Source organism: Pongo abelii, chromosome X, assembly GCF_028885655.2.
Source record: "Pongo abelii isolate AG06213 chromosome X, NHGRI_mPonAbe1-v2.0_pri, whole genome shotgun sequence".
Classification (NCBI taxonomy): Eukaryota; Metazoa; Chordata; class Mammalia; order Primates; family Hominidae; genus Pongo; species Pongo abelii.
This window is the reverse complement of record NC_072008.2, coordinates 113630316-113650533: the sequence shown is the minus strand read 5'-3', so window position 1 is coordinate 113650533 and position 20218 is coordinate 113630316. Positions and strand designations below refer to the sequence as shown.

At 42.7% G+C, this 20218-nt stretch overlaps 1 protein-coding gene across 6 annotated transcripts in view; it reads right to left on the bottom strand.

The window, feature by feature from the left end:
* Positions 1-11268, bottom strand: part of MID2 (midline 2) — a 101389-nt gene extending 90121 nt beyond the window's left edge. The window contains exon 1 of one of the 6 annotated variants that reach the window (XM_009235148.3): positions 11080-11268. Coding sequence is in view for 3 of the 6 variants with exons in the window: in XM_002831971.5 (XP_002832017.1) it covers positions 10445-10448 (4 nt within the window). In the remaining 3 variants the exon portion in view is untranslated. Of the gene's footprint in view, positions 1-10444; positions 11038-11079 lie in introns of those variants that run through there. The other 5 variants (XM_054544942.2, XM_063721035.1, XM_002831971.5 and 2 more) reach the window with 5 other exon arrangements.
* Between the last annotated feature and the right edge of the window lie 8950 nt (positions 11269-20218).

The window sequence follows — 20218 nt, the reverse complement described above, 5'->3', positions numbered from 1 at the left end:
TATACTGTTTCGAATCTGTTTGATTTTTAATTATCATATATTAACTGTTTTAGCCAATTTTCGGGAACTGAATACTTTTATCAACTTCTTCAGACGTGTTCAATCATCTCTCATTTATGAGGCTTTCTTGTTCTGGGTACTCCTAATATTTTAGACTCCTTTCAATTATCCCCCATTTTCCCTACCTTTCTGGTTATCTAAGCACCTGAACAGTACCCTTTATGTGCATTGTCTCATTTACTTTTCACAACAACTCTCTAAAAGGTAGGTATTATCATTATTAAAAAAAAAAAAAAAAGTAGGCTGGGTGTGGTGGCTCACGCCTATAATCCCAGCACTTTGAGAGGCCGAGGCAGGCGGATCACAAGGTCAGGAGATCGAGACCATCCTGGCCAACATGGTGAAACCCTGTCTCTACTAAAATACAAAAAATTAGCAGGCATAGTGGCACATGCCTGTAGTCCCAGATACTCGGGAGGCTGAGGCAGGGGAATAGCTTGAACCCGGGAGGCGGAGGTTGCTTGAGCTGAGATCCTGTCATTGCACTCCAGCCTGGCGACAGAGTGAGGCTCCGTCTCAAAAAAAAAAAAAAAAAAAAAAAGTAACTTGTCCAAGGTCACACTTGTTTATAAGTGGCAAAACTAAGAGTCAAATTTAGGATAAAACTTTAGAAATAAACCTATATATATCTATGGTCAACTGATTTTCAACAAGGGTTCCAAGACCATTCGATGGAGAAAGAATACTCTTTTCAACAAATGGTGCTTGGACAACTGGATATCCACATGCAAGAGAATGAAGTTGGAGTTCTACTTCATATCATTTATAAAAATTAACTCACAACAGATCAATGATCTAAATGTAAGAGCTGAAACTATAAAACTCTTGGAAGGAAAGATAGGCATAAATCTTTGTGAACTTAGGTTAGGCAGGCAACAGTTTCTCAGATGACACCAAAAGCATAAGCAACCAAAGAAAATATACATAAATGGTACTTTATCAAAATTTAAAATTTGAGTGCTGCAAAAAGCACCATCAATGAAGTAAAAAGACAACCCACAGACTAGGTGAAAATATTTGCAAATCATATTAACATATCTGATATAGGTCTAGTCTCTAGAAATGTACTCTTACAACTCAACAATAAAAAAGATAAGTAACTCAATTTAATAGTGGGCAAAGGATTTCAATAGATTTTTTCCAAAGGAGATATACAAATGGCCAATAATCACATGAAAAGGTACTCAACATAATTAGCCAGTAGGAAAATGCAAATCAAAACTACATTGAGATACTACTTCACACTAAGAAGGCTATAATATAATAAAACAAAACAAACAAAAACTGGAAAACAGCACGTCAGCCAGGATTTGGAGAAGTTAGAACCCTCATACATTGCAGGTAGAAATAAAAAATGGTGCAGCTGCTTTTGGGAAACAGTTTGACAGTTCCTCAAAAGGCTAAATGTAGAGTTACCATATAATTCCACTCCTAGGTATATACCCAAAATAATGGAAACGTGTTCACTCAAAAACTTGTACACAAATGTTCATAGCAGCAGTCTTCATAGCAGCCAAAAAGGAAAAGCCCAAACGTCCCTCAGCTGATGAAAGGATAGACACAGTGGAATATTACTTGGCTATAAAAAGGAATGAAGTTCTGATACATACTTCAACATGGATGATCTTTGAAAACAGTAAGTAAAAGAAGCCACACACAAATGTGTATGATTCCTTTTTTATGAAATATCCAGAATAGGCAAACCCATAGGAACAGAAAGTAGATTAATGGTTGCCAGGACCTGGGCAGGGGAGGATGGGGGATGAGGAGTGATGGCTAACAAATATTGAGTTACTTTTTGGGATGATGAAAAGGTTCTAAAATTAGGTAGTGATGATGGTTGCACAACTTTGTGAAGATGCCAAAAACCACTGAATTGTATACTTTAAAGTAGTGAATATTATGGCATATGAATTACATCTAATTTTTTTAAAGAAGAGATTCAATCCCAGGTCTGTCTGACTCCAGGGTGTAAACAGCAAATCACTATACTATACTAACAACTGTGTGATTATGTAGTATTTATAAACTCTATTGGATTGCTTGTTCCTTTCAATTGTTTTTCTAGGTCAATGATTCCCTGTCTAGATTTTGCAATACCCTGGGATATCTCTAGTGATAAATGAGTGTCACAAAATTCTCAGCTCCCAATTTTTATTCACTTTAAAAAGTATATAAGTGACTCCTGAAAAATATTTGACTCCTATTATCATGAAATACTTTTAGCAGGAGGAACTGGCATGACAAAAATTAAACAATGGCAAACTGTTGCAATTTCAAAAAGTTTGTGAATCACTAATCTATACAGAGTTAGAGAGTATACTAAGGATGAAGACAGGACGTGAATCTGATAGGGTGCAACTCAATGACAGGTAATCTTGAAAGTTTTTACAATTTGTCATAAAAACGCATTGATGAAATGCCTGAGAGGGCAGGACCAATTGCCATATTAAGAAACAAATGTCCACATCCACACACCCTGATTAGTTCCCTTCCAAACCATTTAGTTACTGCCATATATAGTCAGATATGTATGTTTGTTTCTGTATGGCTTTTCTTTACCTTGCACCTTACTACAGGGTGAGACCTCTGAAAAAAGAAGTCGATGAGCATAAACTAGAAGAAGGTACCATTGAGCTGTGTAACTGGGTAGAAATACAAAAGGAGTTTTGATGAAGGTGATTAAGATAAAAAATAATGGGTCTGGCGTGGTGACTCAAACCTGTAGTTCCAGCACTTTGGGAGGCAGAGGCAAGCAGATTGCTTGAGCCTAGGAATTCGAGACCAGCCTGGGCAACACAGCAAGACCCCATATCTACAAAATATACAAAAATTAGCAGGGTGTGGTGGCATGCACCTGTAGTCCCAGCTACTTGAGAGGCTGAGGTGGGAAAATCGCTTGAGCCCAGCAGGTCGAAGCTGCAGTAAGCCGTAACTGTGCCACTGTATTCCATCCTGGGTGACAGCGTGAGACTTTGTCTCAAAATAAATAAAAATAAAAAATAAATTTAAAAAATTAAAATTTTTTAAAAAGATAAAAATAATGCATCCTACACTTATGGAATAAAAGACTGATTTCAGCATTGTCCTCCAAATCTAGCCTTTAACTAACTCTGATCAAGAGAGAAGTTGTGATCTGTACTTTGCATAATTCTATTATTTCAAAGGTTACTTGAGCATAATTAAATGCCCACTTAATTAACAATTATTATTCCATCTAGTTTTTTTTCTTCCAGGTCTGCAAAGCATGGATATGAGCTCTCACTACCTTCTTGAGGAGTTATAGTATTCCCTTCACAGAAAATCCATGAGTGTGAAACCAAGCCTGATCTCTGGGCTGTAGATTGAGAAATGAGCTGAGCTGTAGGTTTTTTTAAAATATATATGTATATATAAATAAACATTCTTCAGGATATTAAAATTAATGTCCCATGAGCTCTTCCTTAAAGTATTAGAAACTGTCTCCCTGCCTTGGGGTAAGCAGCAAATGAGTCCTGGCCTAGTCTGATGTTTCCTCAACTGTAAAATGTTCAAGCTAAACTAGAATCACCAGACGATCTCTTTAAGATGCTTTCCAGCTCTGACATCCTATTATTATAGAGCTCTTGCTATCTGCTACCACATAAAAAGACACCTTGGATTATTGTAAACTAGCTCCTAAAAACACAACTTTTATTTATTAGTGTGACTAGGAAGGCTAACAAGTGATAGACATCACAGCCACCGGAGCAGGACATAAACAAAATGCATTACTAAGATGCTCAAAGTACAGTGGTTTCTGTCTGTTGTATCTCAAAAAAGATATAATGGATGTTCCAGAGGACAACTAAAGGAGAGGAGAGTCCCATGGGAATATAAACTAATGAGAATATATTTGGGGACTGTAAAAGAAACCAAAATCCAAATTCCAGAACACCATGATTAGAAAAGAACCCCTTGAAGCTCAAAGCAGATCATTTTGGAACACAAAAGGCAGCCAATGCATCGAATTCACAAGGTATAGGATAAGAACTGAAAATAGAAACCTAGACAGAAGAGGCTAGGTGGTCAGTAATAATAATCAATAATAGCCACCTTACATTTGTATATCATTTTATACTTTTCAAATTATTTCAAAGCCATTATCTCATTTGACCCTCATAATACAGCCTGGTTGTAGTCCTGGATCTAAATCAAATTAGCTGAGCAATCCTAAGTACATTTAAACTCTTTGGGCCACAGCTTTTTCATCTATCAAATGAAAAATACCTGCCCTGCCCATCTCATGGGCTATTGTGAGGATCAGATGAGGATAAAATAAAAGTATTAGTTTGCTTTACAAATACAGGTATTCTCATCATACATTCATAGATTATAGAAACAAAGCAAGTTATTAAGAAAAGCCAAAAATGTTTGGAAATTCATCCCAAACACATGGTTGACATAATGGCAGACAATCACACTCCTCCACAAGACTTCTGGAAGATCATGGGACTGATCATGGTATTTGTTATGCTCATGTCTTCCCTTTTAGACTGGGATCCCTACCCCTCTCCAAGTGAAGGGCTGTCTCTCTTCTTTTCTCTTAAACTTTCATCCTGCACAGGGAGAAGTCAGAACTGGAGGCTGATTACCAACTGGCAGAGAGCACCAGTGCCAGCTCCTGTCTAATAGGTTATTAAAGCCTACTTAATACTTTATAGTACATGGAATTAATGTATGTTCTTTTCAATAATTAGTTTTTAAATCCAAACATTGAGCATTTTATACAATATAGTCATCATACAAACACTAAAATTAGTATCAAAATAGCAGAACTAGAAGTCCTAAATCTGCTACAAACCCAAAAGGTTAATCCAAGTAACCAACAAATGGATTTGCCAAGGTAACACATGATAATTGACAGGAATCCTAAATACAATTCATAACACCTTTATCTTAATGCAGATTACACTGGCAGTTGCAGGGTTGAGGAACAAATGGAAAACAAACTTAATTTACCTGTGACTACTGGTACAGCTTTCCATCTCCTCTAGGATTGCTTTTCCTAACCTCTGTTACCCGACAAAATATTTGTAAGTTTTTAAATGTTCAGTGGTTCACCTGGACAGGCAGTCATCTACACAATAAAACTGGCAATATATGTATGTAGGACATGTTATTGAATGTTAGGCTGAGAGGACCCCAAGTTCAGGTCAGAAACAAGGGATAGAGAACAGAGGCCTATTTGAAATCAAGCTTCTACTTCCCTGGGAACCACATGGATCCCAGCAACACTGAACAAAGGGCTATAGACAAAGTGATCAAGGATCTGGACCGTAAACCACTTTTCTACCTCTGTGCTGTATATATTAAGACACTTCACTGTCATGAATTAGCATTGTCTGCCATGCCCATACATTATGCTCCTATCCAGGCAAATTGCAAATACTGGGATTTCATGTTTCAGGACGATTTCAGATTGTATGATGGGTTTGTTATCAGATTGTTTGGTCTCTGTAAGACGATGATCCAGAGACTGGGGATGCTGTTCATCAACCAGCGGAGTCTGACCTACGGGAAGGAAGCTGAGACAAAGCCCAAGGTCAGGCAGCCAGAGCTCTGCAGGGAGGCCAGAACCCAAGTAGGATAACGCTTACAAATGATACTTTGCCAACCCACTTAGGCTGAACCAGCATCCTAGAGTGTATTCAGGTGAATCCCACAAGGAAAAGGAAATAATGGGTTGCTGGCACATTACTCAAAATCCCTCCACCACCCACACTTTAAGCATCTTATACTATCTAGTAGTCTTAGCAATTTATAGAATTTCTAAAAAAAAACTCAGCATCTGGGAGATTCATCATCAAAAGGATTATATCTGCCTATGGTCATAAAGAAGGGGAAGACAGAAAGAGAGAAACAAATAGAAACAGCCACAGACTACTTAAGCCCACAGAAAACTCTTAGCAGAGTTTTAATACATGAAAGTGGAGAAAGGAACATATTTAATATATTGATCCGTGGATGAGAAGGTAAATAAAAAGTAGATTAGCTATCTGCACAAGAAGATAATTACAGCTGGAATTTCTTGTCTCAACACCACTCATCTGGTCTTCTCACTTGCTAGTATGACCCAACACACTGGTTGAGAAACACTTTTCTAGTCTCTTCTGTACACTGCTTAGTGATGAACACAATATTTTTTGAAAGACCTGAAGTACAGATGTTAGTGCAACACCATCTTGGTACCAAAATTTCATTTATCAAAATGTAAACAATTTTGAATTATCCAAAACTGTTTTATATCCAGTATCAACATGTTACATCTCATATTTTGATGATGCAATGTTCTAAGTCAAGACACCCAGCTTAATGAGTAAGGAGTGCTTCATGAACACAGAGCTTCATTCTCGCTTTTGTGCCAAAGAGAGGACAAAAACTTAATGCTAAATGGAAATGGGACACACCCTGGCCTCTACTAGGAGGCGAGCCCCATGGCCCAACAGCAAGGATATTACCAAGATTCATAAAGATTGAATGGCAGACACACAAAAGACCAAGCAGGTACTTCCAAGAGCAGCCATTTGAGACATATTCTGTGCCCACAGCCCTGTCTTCAGCCTTTTAAGGGCTCTATGTCCCTGTTTGAAAAGACAGAGCTTGAGTTCTATGGGATAGAATGAGAAGACAACATTTTCTCCTCTTCACCAAGCCAATGAGGTTTGCTGAATGATGAAGACAGACATACTCCTTGTGTAATTCCCTTGTCAATTATTGTGGTGTCAGCACATTTTATGGGAGGAGGGATGAAGGAATGGACAGGCTCACTACTCAGAGCAATATTTGGATGCAATTGTGAGACTCCACTGGCACTACCTTAGGATCTGCGAGTTGAAGCAAGTTGCCCTGCTCTTAGGGAAGGGATTAACTAAATTAATTTTATCTAAATCAATTTGCACCGTTCAGATGATATGTTCATAAAGCAATCAAGTCACTCTGATTTATAGGAGTACTTCCCAGAGGTGGCCTTGCAAGGTACAACGTGCCAGATGAGAATTCTAGTAGTCATGAAAACAAATAAGAGGGACACAACCACCCTTTCATGTCCCTAGCCTCTACCCATGTCCTGCACAGCCCCTCCCTGACCTAATCCTGGAGTTGCAAGTATGGAGTTTGGCCTGGAACAAGCAGGAGGCCAAAATACTGGGCTAAATCTGGGGCCTCAGCCCAATCAGCAGAGGTCCTCTGCACATTATAGGTGCTTAATATTGTTGACTCTGCTACTAGGTGTTAATCATGCTTATATAGCCATGCCCCAAATTATTTATGCCACTTTCCATTAGAAACTAACAAACTGCCCCCATATAGGCTAAAAAATGGGTGAGGTTATGTTTTCAAATTAGTCTGACTCAGATTGTTAGGTTAGAGTGAATTAGAAATGATTCAAACCTCAACTTAAACGATCATTATTACTCTGTATGCCTAGTTGTATGTATGTTTTCATTCAGTTGAACATGTATTGGAGAAAAAACAGATTTAGGACCTAAGTACAATGATAAGATTTGGCTCTGGGGGTGGGAAGCTAAAGGTTTACAGTAAGCTAAGATTCCTACTTACACCCAGTCAATCCACTAACTCAGTAAAAGGTAAAGGAAGTGCTTTCTTTGAAAAGTATAATGTTGGCTGGGTGTGGTGGCTCACAGGCTCACACCTGTAATCCCAACACTTGGACTTGGCAGGTGGATCCCTTAAGCTCAGGAGTTTGAGACCAGACTGGGAAACATGGTGAATCCTGTCTCTACAAAAAATTCAAAAATTAGCCGAGTGTGATGGTGTGTGCCTATAGTCCCAGCTACTAAGGAAGCTGAGATGGGAGGATTGCTTGAGCCAGAGAGGTCAAGACTGCAGCAAGCCATGATCACACCACTGCACTCCAGCCTGGGTGACAGAGCGAGACTTCGTCTCAAAGGAAAAAAAAAGTATAATGCTGAGGGTTTACAGAACCCTTTCATCTTCAAAGGACCAAGTCAAGACTAACAATACCCAGTACACAATATTATAGCTTTTACACAAGTGCACTAACTATGAAAGAAAAGTCATAGGAATGTCCTAAAGCCATAAGCCAATGTATCATCAGATTTGGGATGAACTCTGATCTTCTTGACTCCTGGACCTGTGTTTTAACCACTACATTAGCTATTCTTGCATTGCCTTAAAGAAATACCTGAAACTGGGTAATTTATAAATAAAAGAGGTAGGCTGGGCATTGTCACTCTCACCTGTAATCCCATCACTTGGCGAGGCCCTCAGATAGCTTGACCTCAGGAGTTGGAGACCAACGTGGGCAACATGGCAAAACCCCATCTCCACAAAAAATACAAAAATTAGCTGGGTGTGGTGGCATGCACCTGTGTTCCCAACTACTTGAGATGCTGAGGGAGAAGGATCGCTTAAGCCCGAGAGGTGGAGGCTGCAGTGAGCTGTGAATGTGACACTGCACTCCGGCCTGGGTAACAAAGCGAGACCCTGTCTCAAAAAAAAAAAAAAAAAAAAAAAAGAAAAGAAAAGAAAAGAGGTTTAATTGGGTCATGGTTCTGCAGGCTGTACAGGAAGTGTGATGCCAGCATCTGCTTCTAGGGAGGACTCAGGAAGCTTACAGTCATGGAGGGAGGCGAATGGGGAGCAGGAGATTCTCACACGGTGTGAGCAGAAGCAAGGGAGAAAGAGAGTTGGGGGGAAGTGCCACACACTTTTAAACGACCAGATCTCAGGAGAGATTACTCACTATCACCAGGACTCACAGTCAACCAAGGTGATGGTGCTAAACCATTCATGAGAAATCTGCCCCCATGATGCAGTCACCTCCCATCAGGCCCCACCTCCAACACTGGGGATTACATTTGTACATAAGATTTGGGCAGGGATAAATATCCAAACTATATCAAACACATAAATCAAGTTGTGAGGAGCAACCAGGAGAAATCTAATTCACATTACATATCCATGTTAAGTTCATTGATTGGGCAGGAATATATAAAAATAGCAAACACAGTTTCTCCCTCAGTATAGTCATGAGAGGAGACAGACAGGGGGATGTGAGGGTCGGGGGTGGGCAGGGGGAAGCTAACCATCTGGGGTAGAATGAAACCACTCCCCAAACAGAAGAAAAGCAGGGGAGGAGAACTCCCTATTCAGCAACTCCCTTCTATTGGAATATTGCCAGAGAACCGATTAGAGTACTGGGACGGAGCAGAATGGGGTTAAAGGCAGCCCTTCTGGCCCAACTTGAGAATCAGAGGGATCAACCCACACACGGTACTTCTCTATTTAGTTTCCAATATATTCCTTTATAAGGGCTCATCCTCAGAGACACACAACCATCACCATCTATCCGCCCCACACTCAGAAATCCTCAAAAAGGCAAAGTGGTTGAGAAGTAAGATGCTGCACGGCTGGGAGGCTGGGAGTGCACACGTTGATGGGGAAAGGCTGGGGTCCAAGGGGCTCTGCTGGGGGATTTGGGTAGGCAAGTAAGTGTTGTGACATAGGAAGGTGAGTGATCATGAAAACGGGTAGGGGACCGTGGAAGAGAGAAAGTAAAGAGTACAACGACTGCACGATTTCAATTTCCTGCTCTAAGAAGAAACACCTCTGAAAAATAATGTGCAACACACGAAGTGCTAAGTAACCTAAACCTTATCATCACCAGTAATGTTTCTGTAAATCTACTCCGCCGTTATTTACTTAATTCTTACAAGGCAGGAATGGAAAATCCCCACTCTCCCTGGTTGCGTCGCTGTCTGTCCTGTGGACATATGTAAGTTTTCCCTCTCCCCCACAGAGCTGATTTCACAGCTAGGCCAGAAATAAGGAACCATCCAGACGGAGACTCGAGGATCGCTCCCTGGCAGAAAAGGGATTAAGTTTCACCGGGCCTCCCCGCCGGCAGGGCGTCCACAGCCACGCCGGCTGCTGCGACAGCACCTCCCGGCAGACGGCCGGCCAAGGGCGACGCCTGGGCCGAGGAGGCTGCCGGCTGCGGGAGCGTGGGAAGGCGGCCGTGCCCTTTCCCAGACTCGCGCCCAGGCGCCGGGGGATTCGCTCGACTGCCCGCGCCCGGCCCGGCCCGGCTGCGCAGAGGCCTCGGCCGCCCCCGTCCCGCACCCCGGAGTGCAAACTCCGTCCCAGGAGGGCAGTGGCAGGAACCCGGGCCCCAACAGCATGACTGAGAGCCGGAGCTGAGCTGGGGCCCCTGTCGCCGTCTCGAGCCTCGCGGGCCCCATCACCCTGCCTCGCCGAGCCGGAGAGCCCTCGGCCAACGCCGGGCCCCGGCGGCACCTGAAAAGCGGCTGGAGCCGGGGACCAGCCCTGCGAGGGCTACGACGCTCGACCTCCAGGGCCGCGGCGAGGGGGCGCGTTTTACCCATAGCGTTCCCAGGTGCCAGCCATCTCCTCCGCTCGCTCGAGGGCGCTGGGCTCTCGTCTGCCTCCGCAGCGGGTTGGCTCGGGCTCCGGCTCGAGCTCCCGGGCCCCGGTCGCCGCCGCCGCAGCCGCCACCACTCTAGGCCGCCGCCCGCCTTCGCCGCCGCTGCCGCTACCGTCGCCGACGCCGCGCAGCAGCCGGGATCCGCCAGCCCGCGCGCTCCGCAGGGGACAGCACGGCGGCCGCGATGCTACCGCAGCTGGGCCTCCCGAGCTAAACTTAAGAGTTTTCGTCCCTCAGTCCAGGGGCAGCACCATGACACCACGGCAGCACCACACTGTCATTTCCGCCGCCGCAGAGGAAAAAAAAAAGGCAATCCCTTCCAAAAGGGAGGCGGAGTGGGGGCAAACGGGGCTGGGGCTGACACCCCAAGGGAGCACTGGGAAGGGCCCAAGAAGAAGGGGTGCTCGGCCACCTTCCCAGGCTCACCTTCCGCCGCCCGCGCCACTCCCAGCTCCCCCAGCCCTTCCTCTGGAGGCACGTTTACATGTCTTCTCCCCTGGCAGGAGTGACCGGAGAAACCTGAGCAAGCAAAGGCAGCCGGTGGGTGGGGCTCGGGTTACTACTGTACCTACCAGCTGATTCCAGCAGCCTTTTCTCCAGCGCACTGTCATCTTGAAGGAAGACACACCGAGAGGGACCCAGCGGGTGTGCGTGTGTGTGTGTATGGTGTGTATGTGCGTGTGTGTGTGGTGTGTGTGTGTGCGTGTGTGTGTGTGTGTGACAGAGCGACAGAGAGAGCAAAATGTGTGTGAAATGCAGAAGGAAGACTATGGCTAAACTCTTCTCCCACTCCCCAATCCCCCTGTCCCCCAGCCCCACAAACCCCCAGGTTAGAACAAGGAAGAGGCCTTTGCAACGGGTAATAAGAAGAGAGCGCCGGGTCCACCGCACAGATCCTCCCTATGAAGCTGCTCTATGCAAAGTTAACTACAGAGTAAAACAAAAATAGTGGAGGAGATAGAAAAGGGCAGACAATTGAAGGAAACCCAACCTCTCTTTCTTTTTACAAAGAGAGAATGGCTGTGTTTTATTGGCCTCGGGCAGAAGTTGTGGAGGTGGATTAAAGCCATCAAAAGAAAAAAAAAGTAGGATTTTTCTTGTACCTTCAAATTGCTGACCAGTAAAACAAGATGGTCATTACCACATGGACAATGAGGCAGATGCTAGCTATCCAGGTATTCCGGGTCCCTAATAAGCTAATTGGTCCATTTGGAATCCAGCATCCTCCCATTGGTCTGGAGTCAGCCTGTTTGCTGACCTGTCATTGGCTCAGAGACCACCACCCCACTCAAAAGGTGGATGGGAGAGGGAAAGAGCAGGAAGCCCCGTAAGAGACTCTGTTTCTAACTTGGGGCAAAAAGGGAGAAGAAGGGGAAAGAAATGAGAAAATGGGAAGACTCACCCCAGCACACACACACACACACACACACACACACACACACACACACACACACACGCCTCCCATCATTGTGCATAGGAACAAGTCCAGAAAAATTGAGGTATCTCTTGATATATCCCTTCAGGGAACCAACAGTAATCAGTCAACACTCCTGTTAAACAATGTGCTAGAGAGCACTGAGTTGGAAACCAAGGCAAAAATCACAACCAGGCTCTCCTGATGAAAGTCTGGCCCCTAAGAGAAGTAAAAGTTAGTGAATCACACTTAAAGCACAGGCAACAAAAGCAAAAATAGGTAAATGGGACCATAAAACTTTCAAACATCTGCACAGGAAAGGACACAATCAACAGAGTGAAAAAGCAACCTACAAAATGATAGAAAATATTTGCAAACCATATATCGGATAATGTGCTAATATCCAGAATGTATAAAGAACTTCTATAGCTCAATTAAAAAAAAACTCTTAGAAGTGGACAAAAGACTTGAATAGACATTTCTCCAACGAAGATATACAAGTGGCCAACAGGCATATGCAAAGATGATCCACATCACTAATTGTTAGGGAAATGCAAATCAAATCCCAATGAAATATCACTTCACATCCATTAGGATGGTCACACACACACACACACGCACAAACAAACAAACAGGAAAATACGGCAAGGTGTGGTTCACACTTGTAATCCCAGCTACTCAGGAGGGGATGCTGAGGCAAGAGAGTCACTTGAGACCAGCAGTTAGAGATGAGCCTGGGTAACATGAAGAGAACGTTGTCTCTACAAAAAATAAAATTAGAACAGAAAATAATAAGTGTTAACAAGGTTGTGGAGAAATTGGAACCCTTGCACACCATTGTAAAATGGTACAGCCACTATGCAAGGGAATGTAAACTGGTGTAGCTGCTATGGAAAATAGTATGGAGGTTTCTCAAAAAATTAAAAATAGAACTACTATATGATTAAACAATCTCACTTCTAGATATATATCCGAGCAAATAGAAAACAGGATCTCAAAAAGATACTGACAAACCCATGCTTACAGCAGCATCATTCAAGAGGCAGAAGCAAATTTAATGTCCATCAAGAGATGAATAGATAAAGAAAATATGGTATATATACACAAGGGCATATTATTCAGTTTCAAAAAAAGAAGGAAATCCTGTTACATGTTACAAAGTTGACGAACCTTGAGGACATTATGCTAAGTGAAATAAGCCAGTCACAAAAAGACAAATATTCCATGTTTCTACTTATATGACTGTCTAAAATAGTCAACTCATAGAAACAGAAAGTAGAATGCTGGTTGTCAGGGACTGCGAGGAGGGAAAAGGAAAGAGTTGTTCAGTGGGTGTGGAATTTCAGTCATGCAGGATGAGGGGGATGTTCTGGGGATCTGTTGCACAACAATGTGCATGTGGTTGACAATATTGTACTGTACACTTGAAAATTGTTGGAAGGATGAAGTTTATGTTATGTGGTTTCTGGCACAAAAAATTATTTTTTTAAAAGTTAATGAGTCAGAAGTCTGCTGAATCCAGTCTGATAGAAGAGGGGATAAATAAGATATGTAGTCATTAAAATAATTATATATATGCATTTATATGATAATACATATACATATATAAAACAATCTCAGATATTATGAAATGAAAAAAGCAAAGTGCAGAACTGTGTATGATTTCCTACTATTCGCGTACAGAAGCAGGCAGGTATATGTCTATGAATGCTTGTATGAGCATAGACTCTTCTGAAAGATACCTAAGAAACTGGTTACACTGGTTGCCTGGGGGTCAAGCATAGGAGGAAGTATTTAACATTGCATATGCTCTTTTGTATTGTTTAAGTTTTTTATAATGTTCATGTATTACCTTTTCAAAAACAATTATGAGCAAGGAGCCTAGAGACAGAAAGTAAAGTGGAGGTTACCAGGAACTGAAGGGAGAGGAAATGAGGAATTATTATTTAAAGAATACAGAATTTCTGTTTGGGATGATGAAAAAAATTCTGAAAATAGTGTTATGCAACATTGTGAATGTACATAATGCCACTGAATTTTACACTCAAAAATGGTTAAAATGGCAAATCTCGGCTGGGTGCAATGGCTCACTCCTGTAATCCCAGCACTTTGGGAGTCCAAGGCAGGCGGATCACGAGGTCTGGAGATCGAGACCATTCTGGCCAACATGGTGAAACCCCATCTCTACTAAAAATACAAAAATTAGCTGGGCGTGGTGGTGTGTGCCTGTAATCCCAGCTACTAGGGAAGCTGAGGCAGGAGAATTGCTTGAACCAGGGAGGTGGAGGTTGCAGTGAGCCAAGATCGTGCCACTGCATTCCAGCCTGGTGACAGAGTGAGACTCTGTCTCAAAAAAAAAAAAAAAAGGTAAATCTTATTTTATGTATATTTACCACCATAAAACAAATCAAAAAAATAAAAGGAAGAGGTCTACAGAACAAGTACAGATTATTCTATTGTGTAAGAAAACACATATAGTCTGGACACAGTGGCCCCTGCCTGTAATCCTAGCACGTTGAGAAGCCAAGATGGGAGGATCACTTGAGTGCAGAAGTTCAAGACCAGCCTGGGCAACATAGTACAAGAACGTGGATCTTTTTACTTTTACGAAAAACAAAAAATTAAAAAAAGAAAACAGACATATCTATATGCTGGCAAATGCATAGAAAAGAACCTGTAAGGGGCCAGGCATGGTGGTTCACTCCTGTAATCCCAGCACTTTGGGAGGCTGAGAGCAGCACAGAGCCCATTCTGTTCCAGAAGGAAAGCCACAGAAGGATGGTTTTGTTGTGTAAGAGATTCTGCAGGAGGGGACCTTCATACTGCTCTCAAAAGAAGAAGCTAGTTGTCTGAAATCCAGAGGTTGACCAAAGGCTTTTTTAACCAGAAGTTCCAGACCAGCCTGGCCAACACAGCAAAACTTTGTCTGTACTAAAAATACAAAAACTAGCTGGGCATGGTGGTGGGCTCCTGTAATCCCAGCTATTTGGGAGGCTGAGGCACGAGAATCATTTGAACCCGGGAGACGGAGGTTGCAGTGAGCTGAGATCACACCATTGCACCATTGCACTCCAGCCTGGGCAAGAGAGTGAGATTCCGCCTCAAAAAAAGAAAAGAAAAGAAAAGAACCTGTAAGGAGCATCCTGTAAACAGTGTGGGCCTGGAATTGGGGTGGGTGTTTGAAAGGATGTTTCCATTTTGATTCTACTTATTTTATAACTGTTTGAATTTCTTTTGTAGTTTGAAAAAAAAAATTAAGGTATGTCTCCAAAAAGAAGTTGAACCCAAAGTTGAGTCAGAAGTCAACTGATCTCTAAAAATTCTTCAATCTCACTTTGTGTGATCCCCACAGAGAGCTGGAGAGTTTTCTAAAAATATGAAGAATTGATCTCTTTCATTATGGACATACCTGAACAAAGCAAGCTAGCTCTTAGCAAAACAGGCAGTAAAGAAGATTTGCTTTTAATGACCTTTACCGTCCATTAGAAATCATCTTAGCCTTCACTTGTTAGCAGTCTCCCTTTCACCTGAGCTGCCAATGCTTTCAAACTAGTCTCTGGCTTACCAGAACTCTATACTGAGCTCCCGAACCCCATCTTCCCTCTCCAAGCATCAGTCCATGTCCTGGACATTTCCTTTCCCTTGTCAAAACTTAACTGCTTCTGGCTCCTTTTCACAAAAGACCTCACTAAATGATTAAGGAATTCAATCAACCAATTTTAGCTAACTCTTAATAGCTTCATTTGTCTCCCTATTAGTAGATAATATTTTAATTTTAACACAGGCCTTCAACGTATTAATTCAAAGGAATGACTAATAGCATGTGTGGGTGGGGATGATGGGGTGGGGAGGGGAGATTTTGCTAATCACATCACATAAGCAGCTGCTTTGGAAATATCCCCACTTTCACTGGTTTTATGCAAATTACTCACTGTAAATTTATGAAAAGTAAATGTTTTGTATCTGGCAGGAGATGCAAAATTGGCTGGGAATATGTCATGAAATTATTTGTTTATAGTTATTTAATGGTTACCTTTGTATATAACATATGTTGATCCTATTAACAAAATACATCTGGCCCATGGAAAAAAAAAAAGACATTTGACAGGTTCAACTTGAGGTGTTTTAACTGAATTAATCTGAAGCAGGCTAATTGGACCACAGACCTACAGTATGAAAGGGACAGCTCATGGGCTGCTTTTTCCTGCTAAGAATGTTGGGAGGGTGTTGGAGGAATGGCTCCAGATACTTTCTACAGAGAGCAGCACAGAGCCCAGTCTGTTCCAGAAGGAAAACCACAGAAGGATGGTTTTGTTGTGTAAGAGATTCTGCAGAAGGGGACCTTCATACTGCTCTCAAAAGAATAAGCTAGTTGTCTGAAATCCAGAGGTTGACCAAAGGCTTTTCTAACCAGGGGCTTTTAACAGGATGGTGAGAAGAAAAGCACTTTTGCCATGGACTCATCAATAGGACATTGTTCCAAAACTAGTTGTGAACAAGCCCTACAGGCTGCTTAAGAGAGAGTGGTTTAAAATAAATATGTCCCCAGTATGAAGAAATGGCATGCCCCTGTGTATTAGGCTATTTTGGCATTGCTACAAAGAAATACCCAAAACTGGGTAATTTATAAAGAAATGAGGTTTAATTGGCTTCAGTTCCACAGGCTGTACAGGAAGCATGATGCTGGCATCTGCTTGGCCTCAGAAAACTTACAATCATGGCAAAAGGCAAAAGGGAAGAGAGGCATCTCACATGGTTGGAAGCAGGAGGAAGACAGAGTGAAGAGGGAGATACTGCACACTTTTAAAGCACCAGGTCTCACGAGAACTCATTATCGTAAAGGCAGTACAATGCAAGGGATGGTGATAAAGTATTCATGAAGGATCCACTCCCATTATCCAATCACCTTTTACCAGGCCCCACTGCCAACATTGGGGATTACAATTTGATACAAGATTTGAGTGGGGCACAGATTCAAACTGTATGATTCTGCCCCGGCCCCACCCAAATCTCATGTCCTTCTCACATTACAAAATGCAATCAATTATGCCTTCCCAACAGCCCCCCAAAGTCTTAACTCATTCCAGCATTTACTCAAAAGTCCAAAGTCCAAAGTCTCATCTGGGATAAGGCTAGTCCCTTTCACCTATGAGCCTGTAAAATCAAAAAGTAGTTAGTTACTTCGAAGATACAATGGAGTTACAAGCATTGGGTAAATGCTCCCATTCCAAAAGGGAAAAATTAGTCAAAAGAAAGGGGCTACAGGCTCCATGCAAGTCTGAAACCCAGCAGGGTTCTCATTAAATCTTGAAGCTCCAAAATAATCACCTTGGACTCTACATCTTACATCCAGTGCATGCTGATGCATGGGGTGGGCTTCCAAGGACTTGGGCAGCCCCACCCCTGTGGCTTTGCAGGGTTCAGTCCCCATGACTTCTCTCAAGGGTTGGCATTGAGTGCCTGTGGCTTTTCCAGGAACAGGGTGCAAGCCGTCAGTGAATCTATGATTCTGGGGGCTGGGGGATGGTGGCCCTGTTCTCACAGCTCCATTAGGGAGTACCCCAGTGGGGAATCTGTGTTGGAGATCCAATCCCACATTTCACTGCCCTAGGAGAAGTTTTCCATGAGGGCTCTGCCTCTGTATCATGCTTCTGCCTGGACATCTAGACTTTTTCATACAGCCTCTGAAATCTAGGGAGAGGTGCCCAAGCCTCAACTCTTGCATTCTGTGCACCACAAGCTTAACACCATGTGGAAGCCACCAGGGCTTACAGTTTTCACCCTCTGAAGGAGTGACCTGAGCTGTACTTGGGCCCCTCTGAGCCACAGCTGGAGACGGAGCAGCTAAGATGCAGGGAGCAGGGTCCCAAGGCTGTGCAGGGCAGTGGGGGCCCTGGCCCTGGCCCAGGAAACCATTTAGTCCTCCTAGGCCTCTGGGCCTGTGATGGGAGTGACTGCTGTTAAGTTCTCTGAAATAACTTCAAGGCCTTCTTCCCTTTATCTTGGCTATGGGCAGTTGCCTTCTTTTTAGTTATGCAAATTTCTGCAGCTTGCTTGAATTCTTCCCTTGGAAATGGGTTTTACTTTTCTACCACATGGCCCGGCTGCAAATTTTCCAAAATTTATGCTCTGCTTCCCTTTTAAATATAAGTTCCAGTTCCAGGTCATTTATTTGCTGGTTGTTAGAAGCAGCCAGGCCACATCTTGAACACTTTGCTCCTTAGAAATTTCTTCTGCCAGATACCCTAAATCATCTCTTTCAAGTTCAAAGTTCCACAGATCCCTAGGGCAGGAGCGCAATACAGCCAATTGCTTTGCTGAGGCATAACAAAGGTGATCTTTGCTCTAGTTCCCAATAAGTTCTTCATCTCCATCTGAGACCTCACCAGCCTGGCCACTTCTGTCCATATCACTATCAGCATTTGGGTCACAACCATTCAACAAGTCTCTAGGAAGTTCCAAATTTTCCCTCATCTTCCTGTCTTCTACTGAGCCCTCCACAGTCTTCCAACCTCTTCCTGTTACCCAGTTCCAAAGTCTCTTCCATATTTTCAGGTGTCTTTGTTGAAATGCCCCACTCTTTGTTACCAACTTTCTGTATCAGGCTATTGTTGCGTCACTATAAAGAAATACCTAAGACTGGGGAAACCAGACATCTCATATGGTGGGAGCAGAAGGAAGAGAGAGCAAACAGGGAAGTGCCATACACTTTTAAAGGACCAGATTTCATGAGAGCTCACTATTGTGAGGACAGTACAATGGAGGAGATGGTGCTAAACTATTCATGAAGGATCCACCCTCATTATCCAATCACCTCCCACCAGGCTCCACCTCCAACACGGCGGATTACATTTTGACATGAGATTTGGTAGGGCCACAGATTCAAACCATATCACCCTGCTAATTTTAGTCTTCTTTGATCTATATTTTGCTATTGCCTTTATCTATTTTGAACGTACCTGAATTATGTTTGTTACAATAAACATGTATGTTGGATAACTATATTACATTGGTAAATATTATTCTGGAGTTTTACTGTGTCTTCAACCTAAACCTTACTGCTGGCCATGCCTTCTTAACCAGCAGCACCTGGTCACTTAGAGTCTGGCTTTCATGATTCTACATCCTGCTGGTTTTCCTCTCATCTCACTGCCTATTCCTCTGGTTCTGTTGATTCCTCCTCCTGCTCTTCTATTGTACCCCTGAAGATTAATGTGCCTCAGGGCTTAGTCCTTGACTCTCTTCTCCATCTACACTCACTTCCTAGGTGACCTCCTCTAGTCCCATGGTTTTAAGTATAATCCATAAGCTTATGGATCCCAATTTTACCTTTTTAGCTCAGATTTCTCCCTTTGGGTCCAGACTTGCATATCTACCTATTTTACATCTCCACCTGACTATCACACAGACAGTACTAACTTAATGCAACCAAAACAGAACTCTTGGTTTTTATTCCTCCCCATTTCAGTAAATGACACCATCCAACTGTGTAAGCCAGACACTGGGAAGTTGTCCTTGACACCTTGCTCTCCCCAGTGTCCAACATCCAATCCATCATCAAGTCTTATTTTGGTCTCGCCACTTCCACTTCCAATCAGTAATGCAGCCAAAGTAATCTTTTCAAATGGAAATCTGATCATTTTATCCTCATCCCCTGTTTGAAACCCTTCAGTCTCTTCTCACTGCAGTTAGAGTAAAATTCAAATTATTTAATGTGGTCTATAAGACCAGGCATTAGCTGGTCCTTGCCTCCCTCTCTGAACTCATCCTATTCCACTCTCACCCTTGCTCACTACAATCCAAACACTAGCCTTCTAACATCCCTTGAATCATGTCATGATCCTGGCTACCCCAAGAACTTTACATGTTCTTTTCCTTCTGCTGGAGTGCTCTTCCTTCTAATCTTCTCATGGCTATCTAGTGCATTCTCTCAGGTTATATACATCGCTTTCTCAGAGAAGTCTTCCCTAACCACCCTATATAAAGTAACCCTTCTGCATTATTCTCTAATATAGCACTCCATTCCTTTCCTACAGATCACTTATCACTAGCTAAAATTATTGTATGTGTGCCCATGCACGTGTGCACATGCACACACACACACACACACTAAATATACATATCATGAGAGCAACAACCTTGTCTGTCTCTATCACTGGTATATCTCCAACACCTAAAACAGTACCTGGCTCATAGTAGGTGCTGATATTTGCTGGATGAACAGCAGTAAACAGAGGGAAAAGTATGGTTCAGAGATGACTTTCACAACCCTGACATAGACTTACACCAATCTTCAA